Source organism: Mesoplodon mirus (genome assembly GCF_964341445.2).
Source record: "Mesoplodon mirus genome assembly, chromosome: 3".
NCBI lineage: Eukaryota > Metazoa > Chordata > Mammalia > Artiodactyla > Ziphiidae > Mesoplodon > Mesoplodon mirus.
The window spans coordinates 144,477,965-144,487,491 of NC_138978.1; the positions used below are offsets into that span (position 1 = coordinate 144,477,965).

Consider the following 9,527-nt stretch of genomic DNA (forward strand, 5'->3'; position numbering starts at 1 on the left):
ATGGGTCTTGTTTTTGTATCCATTCAGGCAGTCTATGTCTTTTGGTTGGAGCATTTAATCCATTTACATTTAAGATAATTATCAATATGTATGTTCCTATTACCATTTTCTTTATTGTTTTGGGTTTGTTATTGTAGGTCTTTTCCTTCTCTTGTGTTTCTTGCCTAGAGAAGTTCCTTTAGCATTTGTTGTAAAGCTGGTTTAGTGGTGCTGCATTCTCTTAGCTCTTGCTTGTCCATAAAGGTTTCAATTTCTCCATTGAATCTGAATGAGATCCTTGCTGGGTAATCTTGGTTGTAGGTTTTTCCCTTTCATCACTTTAAATATATCCTGCCACTCCCTTCTGGCTTGTAGAGTTTCTGCTGAAAGATCAGCTGTTAACCTTACGGGGATTCCCTTGTATGTTATTTGTTGCTTTCCGCATGGTGTTTTTAATATTTTTGCTTTGTATTTAATTTGTGATAGTTTGATTAATGTGTGTCTTGGCATGTTTCTCCTTAGATTTATCCTGTATGTAACTCTCTGTGCTTCCTGAACTTGATTGACTATTTCCTTTCCCATGTTAGGGAAGTTTTCAACTATATATAATCTCTTCAAATATTTTCTCAGAGCCTTTCTTTTTCTCTTCTTCTTCTGGGACCCCTATAATTCAAATGTTGATATGTTTAATGTTGTCCCAGAGGTCTCTGAGACTGTCCTCAATTCTTTTCATTCTTTTTTCTTTATTCTGCTCTGCGGTAGTTATTTCCACTATTTTATCTTCCAGGTCACTTATCTGTTCTTCTGCCTCATTTATTCTGCTATTGATTCCTTCTAGAGAATGTATAATTTCATTTATTGTATTGTTCATCATTGTTTGTTTGCTCTTTAGTTCTTCTAGGTCTTTGTTAAACGTTTCTTGTAATTTCTCCATTCTATTTCCAAGATTTTGGATCATCTTTACTATCATTACTCTTAATTCTTTTTCAGGTAGGTTGCCTATTTCTTCTTCATTTTTTTGGTCTGGTGGGTTTTTACCTTGCTCCTTCAACTGCTGCTTATTTCTCTGTCTTCTCATTTTGCTTAACTTACTGTGTTTGGGGTCTCCTTTTCACAGGGTGCAGGTTCATAGTTCCCACTGTTTTTGGTGTCTGCCCTCAGTGGGTAAGGTTGGTTCTGGGGCTTGTGTAGGCTTCCTGGTGGAGGGGACGTTTGATCCAGCAATTCCACTCCTGGGTAGATATCTTAATAAATCCCATACTTAGACCAGCTGGCAATGGATTTGGGAATGTAGTCTGAAGTCTTCCAGTCCCTCAATGACCTGGATGCCAGAGGTCCACGGTTCTGGAATCATCCTCAGGAGTCTCGCATATGCCACGTATCAAGCAAACCTCAGTCCTCTTGGACACCTGGCCCCCTCAAAACTCCGAGTCACAGTGAGGTGGGGCCTCTCCCAGGAGCACGGTCAGATGGCGGGAAAGTGGATCCAGTGCAGAAGTTGTGCTGGTACAGAACTGCCAAACCAGAGCCAGACAGTCCGGGCAACGAACTCTCATCACATCGTTTGTCGTGTGATTCTCCTCTTTCTGCCCTCCACCCCCACCCCATCTCCTTGTCCTGTGTCATTTACTCTCATAGTACCTCTATGAGACACAGGGGCTGGGGGGAGGGGGGAGGTAGAAAGAGAAGGTAACTAAAGCATGGAGAGTTCAAGAGTACTGTCCAAAATTACATAGTTCAGTTCTCCCAAGTCCAGAAGGAGATGTCTTCATCTTATGTGGGTCAGGTTATGGATCACCCTCAGCTAAGGAAGTAAGTGCTCTTTCTTAGATGTCATGGCCACACAGGGTAAACAGGCTTGAAACATCTTAGGAGGCAGTAGGGCCACATGTATCATCCATCCTCAGGTTGCCTGGATTACTTGGAATTTGTTGGTGGTGATTTGTTCATCTCAAGAGGTCCATAAACAACAAAAATTATACCCAACAGAGGAAGTTGTTTGTAATGGGTTGGAGTGAGGCACTGATGTCTCTGTTTATTCGAAGTTTCCCTAGTGGTTTGATGGCTTGTGAATCACTGCTGTAGTCTTGATTCTTTTTTTTTTATGTATGTATGTATGTATGTATGTATGTGTTTGTTTATTTATTTATTTACTTATTTGTTTGTCTATTTATTTCTTTATTTATTTTTGGCTGTGTTGGGTCTTCGTTTCTGTGTGAGGGCTTTCTTAGTTTTGGCAAGTAGGGGCCACTCTTCATCGCGGTGCACGGGCCTCTCACTATCATGGCCTCTCTTGTTGCAGAGCACAGGCTCCAGACGTGCAGGCTCAGTAATTGTGGCTCACGGACACAGTTGCTCTGTGGCATGTGGGATCTTCCCAGACCAGGGCTCGAACCCGTGTCCCCTGCATTAGCAGGCAGATTCTCAACCACTGTGCCACCAGGGAAGCCCTGTAGTCTCGATTCTTGCTACCTAAAGTGCAGTAGTCAGACCACCATCAGAGACATCATCTGAGAGCTTGCTAGATATGCAGAATCTTGAGCCCCATCTTGAGGCCTGCATTTAAGATCCCTAGATGAGTAATATTTTAAGTTTGAGAAGCACTGACCTAGAGGAAGTGGTTCTCAACTTTGGCTGCACATTGAAATCACCTGAGAGCGCTAAAATATATTGATGCCTGGGTCCCGCTGCAGGAGAGCCTAGCTTAATTCATTGGTTTCAGGTGTGGCCTGTTGGGGATGATTTTTAAAATATTCCCCAGGTGATTCTAATGTTCAGTCAAGCACTGATCAAGAAATCAGGACCTAAAAGCTGTAGTCTCCTCAAATCCCAGAGGGGCTGGACTGTTGTAGGAGTCATTATGATCCTGGAACAGAACAGAATGCCCAGATCACAGAATCAGAGAGAGAGAGAGAGAATGTAAAGACTCCATCTCGTCCACGTTCTTCCTCCTACAGCCTCTGCTTTCCCTATTAGAAACTGTGAATTTCATTTAAGAAGAGTGTCAGCAGAGAATCAGATAGTAGTAAAGGTGCTCTGGGTTTTTATTTCCAGTGCTGCCAGCTCTGGGTGCATCATCAGTCCTGAACTCACAACCATTTTGAATTTGTTTCTTCAGCTGAAAAATGGAGATGATAGTATCAGCAAATGTTATCAATGACATAAACAGTGCTCTGCTAATTCCATACAAGGCATTTAAAAATCTAATCCATGGGATGGCTTTTTAAAATGACCACCTCTATAACGTATTTACAGCATACTCAATTTAGAAAATGAGAATAAAAATATAAACCCCTCAATTTATGGAATATGCCAGTTTCCCAGTTCACGGCATGTATGTGAACACCCTGGAATACAGAGGGGCTGGACATACACGTTGTTCTCTACCCCTGTATCTCTACAATCCCAATCATACTTTACACTCACACTCTAGATATTCTTTCTCCCCTCTCTGTGTTGGTTTCTACTTTCCTAGTCAGCAATTGCTAAAAAAGAAAAGTAAGAAAGCCTAGGACAACAGAACTGCCCAAAGCTTGCTTCGTTTTTACAAGAATATTGTGCCCCATTAGTTGGAAAATACAGTAGTTTAATTCTGTATTTTAATCAATGTCACCATCATACTTGTACCTATGCTAACAAGGAAATATTATGAACTTGAGTTTTGTTTCTACTTTCACTAAAACCAGGTATTTGGACCCAGGAATATTAGAAATTCTACTCAGATATTTTAGATCTCAGGCAGAAGTTTCTAATATTACTTTTCAGATGAAGAAACTAAAACTTAGAGGGGTAAAAAAAAAAAAGAAAACAATGAAAGCTGAGAGGGGTAAAATGTCTTTTGCATGTGGAAGGACAGTGTTTTTCCCTCATTGTCCCGTGATGGGAATTTGGATTGTTTCCAATCTCTGCCTATTATAAGTAACACTGCTGTGCACATTCACATATAAGTCTTTGTGTATACATATATTTATGTTTTTCTTGGATGGATATATAGGAGTAGAATTGCTGGGCCCAATGGTAAGTTTATGTTTAATTTTTAAAGAAAATGCCAAACTGTTTACTAAAGTGGCTGCACAATTTCACATTCCCACCAGCAAAATATGAGGGTTCTAGTTTCTCCCTTTCCTCACCAGCCAACCCTTGGTATCATCAATCTTTTTTATGATAGTCATTCTAGTGGCTGTGTAGTGACATCTCATTGTTGTTTTCATTTGCATTTCCCTAAAAGCTAATGTTGTGGAGCATCTTTTATGTACACATTAGCCATTGTATGTTTTCTTTGGTTAAAGGTCTATTCAAATATTTCATTCATTTAAAAAACTGGATTATTTTTCTTATTATAAAATTTGTAAAAAAAAATTGTAAGAGTTCTTTATATATTCAGATATAAGTCCTCTATCAGATATATGATTTACAAATATTTTCTCCCAGTCTGTGGCTTGTCTTTTCATTTCCTTAATGGTGTCTTTTAAAGAGCAGTTGTTTTTAATTTTTATGAAGTCAAATTTATTAATTTTTCTTTTATGTATCATGTTTTTCTTGTCATATCCAACAAATATTTATCCAATTCAAAGTCACAAAAGTTTTTTCCTTGTCATCTTCTAGAAGTTTTGCAGTTTTAGGTCTTATATTTAAACTTATGATCCATTTTCAGTTAAATTTTGCATATGGCATGAGGTAAGGATTTAAGCTTTGTTTTGCTTTGTTTTGTTTGCACATGGATATTGCCCCAGAACCATCTGTTTGCACATGGATATTGTCCCAGAACCATCTGTTTGCACATGGATATTGTCCCAGAACCATCTATCCCAGAACCAACATGTCATTTCTCCCATTGAATTACCTTGGCATGCTTGTCAAAAATCAACTGACCATAAATGTAAGGGTTTATTGTTGGACTCAATTCTGTTTCATTGATCTATATGTCTATCCTTATGCCAGTACCACACTATCTTGATTACTGTTGCTTCATAAGTTTTAAAATCGAATAGTCCTCAAACTTTGTTCTTTTTCAAGGTCATCTTAACTATTCTAGGTCCTCTGAAATTCCATATAAATTTTAGGATAAGCTTGTCAATTTATACAAAAAGTCTTGCTGGAACCTTAGTAGGGATTGCATTGAATCTATAGATCAAATTGGGAAGAATGGCCATTTTAACAATATTGAGTCTTCTAATCTATGAACATAGAATATCTCAATTTATTTAGATCTTCTTTCATTTCTTTCAGAAATGCATGTCTTGCACTTCTTTTGTTAAGTTTATTTCTATATATTTTATTCTTTCTGATGCTAATGGGAATGGAATTGTTTTTTAAATTTTATTGTTGTACAATTCATTGTTAACATATAGAAATACAATTGATTTTTTTATATTGATCTTGCTAAACTTGTTTATTCCAGTAGTTTATTTCTTTAGATTACTTAGATTGTCTCTATTCAGGAACATATACACAAATAAAGTTTTAGGTCTTTCTTTCCAATATGCATGACTTAATTTTCTTGCTTTACTGCACTAGCTAGAACCACAAGCACATATTGAAATGTGAGACATCTTTACTTTTTTCCCAACCTTAAGGGAGAAAGCATCTTTGCGGGGGAAACATCGTCTTTCCTCAAAAAGTATGATTAAGCATGTAGATACCTTTTATCAGGTTGAGGCAATTCCCCTCTATCCCTAGTGTGCTGAAAGTGTTTATCATTAATGGGTGTTGGATTTCATCAAATTCTTTTTCTGTGTCTACTGGCATGATAATCTGGTTTTTGTTGTTTATTTGATTAATATGGTATATTGCATTAATTGATTTGAGGGTACTAAACCTGCATTCCTGGAACACAGTGTATAATCCTTTTTAAATACTGCTGGATTCAGTTTCCTAGTATTTCATTAACAAATTTTGTGTATACATTCATGAGGAATAATTGCTCTGCAATCTTCTTGTGATGTGTTTGACTGATTTTGATATCTGGGTAATAGTGGTCTCATAAGTGCATTGGGAACTGTTTCTCTTTTATTTTCTGAAAACATTTTTGTAGGACTGGTAATCTTTCTTCATTAAATGTTAGGTAGAATTCACCAGGGAAGCCATCTGGGCCTGCGCTTTTCCTTGTGAGAAGATTTTTAATTACCAATTCATTTTCTTTACTTGCTATTTTTCTAGTCAGATTTTCTATTTTCTCTTGACTTAGTTTTGTTATTTGCATCTTGATAAAAATTTCTCCATTTAAACTAATTTGTTGGCACAAAGTCATTCATAATATTCTCATAATACTTTTAGTTTCTATATGGTCAGTAATCATGCCGTATCTCTCATTCCTTATTTTGTGTTTTTTTCTCTCCTTTTTTTCTTGATCAGAATAGTTAAAGGTTTATGAATTTTGTTGCTCAAAAATCAGTTTGTTGTTTCAAAGAAACAATGACCTTTGGTTTCACTGATTTTCTTTGATCTTTATCATTTTCTTCTCTCTGCTTGCTTTGGGTTATTTGCTCTTTTTGTTTTAGTTTCCTTAGGTAAAACTTAGATTGTTGAGAATGCAAGAGTAGTGTGTGGAGAAGTTAGCCCAGTGAGATCTAGACGAAGAACCTGTAAAGTGAGGCCCCCTGCAATAGGAAGAGTAAGAGTCTGAGAGGTTTTTTAGTAGAAGTCTTGGGGTGCATTTTTATTGGTGAAAAAAATGACTACTCTTGAAAGTTTAGAAACCAAAGTCATCCTTACTTCATCCCCAATTCGAGGAGCGGGAGATGGAATGGAAACTGAGGAACCACCTAAATCTATTGAAGTTACTCCTGGAATCCAACCTATAAAGCATCACATCCTTCCAAGTCCACGAAAGAAAGCAGTTCCATCAGAGAGCCCAGGCGTTCTTCAGCTGGGGAAGATTCTCGCTGAAAAAGCAGTGGAAGTCAAAGCTGTAAGAATATTAGTTCCCAAAGCCGCTATAACCCATGATATCGCCAACAAAAATGCAAAGGTTAAGTCTGTGGGACATCATAAAGGAGAATTACTTGGCCAGCCAGAGGGAGTTGAAGAACCCAGAAAGGAACTATCTGAGGTAAAGAATATATTGGAAAAGCTCAAGAACTCTGAAAGGAGGTTACTACAGGACAAAGAAGGTCTTTCAAACCAGCTCAGAGTACAGTCAGAGGTCAATCGTGAGTTAAAAAAGCTGCTGGTGGCTTCTGTTGGGGATGATCTTCAATATCACTTTGAACGTCTAGCCCGTGAGAAAAATCAGCTTATTTTAGAAAACGAAGCCCTAGGTCGAAACATAGCTCAGCTTTCCGAACAGTTAGAACGGATGTCGATACAGTGTGATGTGTGGTGAAGTAAATTCCTTGCAAGCAGGGTTATGGCAGATGAGTTAACCAACTCCAGAGCGGTTTTACAGCGTCAAAACCGTGATACACAGAGTGCTATACAAGATCTCCTGAGTGAACGGGAACAGTTTCGTCAGGAAATGATAGCTACGCAGAAGTTGTTGGAGGAGCTCTTGGTTTCCTTGCAGTGGGGAAGAGAGCAAACTTACTACCCTAATGCGCAACCTCACAGCACAGCAGAACTAGCGTTAACAAATCACAAGTTGGCAAAAGCAGTAAATTCTCATCTTCTGGGAGATGTTGGCACTAATGGTCAAAAAAAGTTTCCATCAACAGTTGAATTCTGCAGCACCCCAGCAGAAAAAATGGCTGAAACGGTTCTACGCATTTTGGATCCAGTAACCTGTACAGAGAGCTCACCTGGAAATCCATTTTCTGAGTCTTCACCAACCACCTTACTTGCTACAAAGAAAAATATTGGACGATTTCATCCCTATACAAGATATGAAAATATAACTTTCAGTTGCTGCAATCACTGCCAGGGAGAACTTATTGCCCTTTAACAGTCAATATGTTGGAGGCACACTATAGAGTCATTATTATTTGGCAGCTGGGGTTCTTTTTTTTTTTTTTTTTTTTTTTCTTCTTTTTGCGGTATGCGGGCCTCTCACTGTTGTGGCCTCCCCCGCTGCGGAGCACAGGCTCCGGACGCGCAGGCCCAGCGGCCATGGCTCACGGGCCCAGCCGCTCCGCGGCATATGGGATCCTCCCAGACCAGGGCACGAACCCGTATCCCCTGCATCGGCAGGCGGACTCTCAACCACTGCGCCACCAGGGAGGCCCTGGGGTTCTTTTAATGCTAGAAGTATTATCACTTTCTATTTAAATAATATATATCCCCAAAGATGTTTCATGTACTGGACTCCAGATTACCCTTTCTTAATAAATATCTCAGGGTAAGAAAAAAATGAAACTGTGTAGATATATTTAAAATAGACAATACAGGCATTACAGGATGGTTTTCCTAAAGGACTAAAAGAAAAAGATTCTGTACCTTTCTTTTAGGCTCTAATTTATTAATCTTGCTATATATTTTACATAAGCAAATTAATTTCTGTACTCTAAAGCAAGGATTGGCAGACTACAGCCTTGGGTCATATGCAGCCATACCCATTCATTTACTGTTGTCTGTGGTTGGTTTCATGTGCTACAACAGCAGAATTGAGTAGCTACAACAGGGTTTGTATGACTAGCAAAGCCTAAAATATTTACTATCTGGTCCTTTACAGAAAAAGTTTTCTGACCCCCACTCTAAAGTAAAAGTAGCTGGCAGGGGCTGGGGAGGGAGTGGGATAGGAGTCCTTTCCCTTTTTGGTGATTTTTAGGGGCTACAAAAGAGTCTTACGGAAATACTGTGGGTGAAGGGACTACTTTAAAAATAAATGCTATATGTTACGAAACTTCTAAATATTTTACAGCCACATTAACAAATGCTTGAGCAAAACATGTCCTCATTTTGGTTTTGTGCAGGGGATTCCATATTTTGAATGGATGCAACTTGATATATAGAAGGAACATTCTAACTATTGAGCTTATTTTGGCAATTGCAGCACAACAGGAGTATCCAATTTGATACTTATGAAATATGGCAGAGAAAGTAGGATCTTTCTAGAACGTTGTTCAAACTCAAAAATGCAATTCATCAATTTTTATGTCATATATATTATTATTTACTTATGACTGGCTATCGTCAAACATCCTTTTATATACCTTTAAAAATGTCCACAAAATGTTTATACCAAATTACCCTAACTGGTTGCAGAAGTGCCTATCAGTAAAGAAATCCTCAAAAGACAAATCTGATCAAATAACAATATGTTTTAATGTAAACTTAATGGTTTGGTTTTGTTTTGGTCTGATTCATCTGAGTTATAGTTTCAAGTGGCAATAAATTTCTCTACATTCAAAAAAAAAAACTTAGATTGTTGACTTGGCACCTGTTGCTTTTCTAATATAGGCATTTAAAGCTATAAGTTTCCCTCTTAGCATTGCTTTAGCTGCAGTCCATAAATTTTTATATTCTTTTAAGCTTAAAATAATTTCTAATTTCCCTTGTGATTTCATTTTTGACCCATGGGTTACTTTATAGTGTGTTTTAAAATTTCCAAATATTTGAAGATCCCCTAAATTTCTTTCTATTGTTGATTTTTCTAATTTAATTCTATTGTGATC

The 9,527-nt window shown here is 37.9% G+C and overlaps 1 protein-coding gene across 1 annotated transcript; it reads left to right on the forward strand.

The window, feature by feature from the left end:
* The first annotated feature begins 5,666 nt into the window (after window positions 1-5,666).
* LOC309800702 (golgin-45-like) lies at window positions 5,667-7,910 on the forward strand. The gene has a single exon (XM_082615009.1). It carries the CDS (start codon window positions 6,653-6,655, stop codon window positions 7,301-7,303), a length of 651 nt encoding a protein of 216 aa, XP_082471135.1. The 5' UTR covers window positions 5,667-6,652; the 3' UTR covers window positions 7,304-7,910.
* The last annotated feature ends 1,617 nt before the right edge of the window (window positions 7,911-9,527 follow it).

Coding starts and splice junctions, on each gene's coding strand:
- LOC309800702 (XM_082615009.1), top strand. CDS start 6,653: ATGACTACTCTTGAAAGTTTAGAAACCAAAGTCATCCTTACTTCATCC.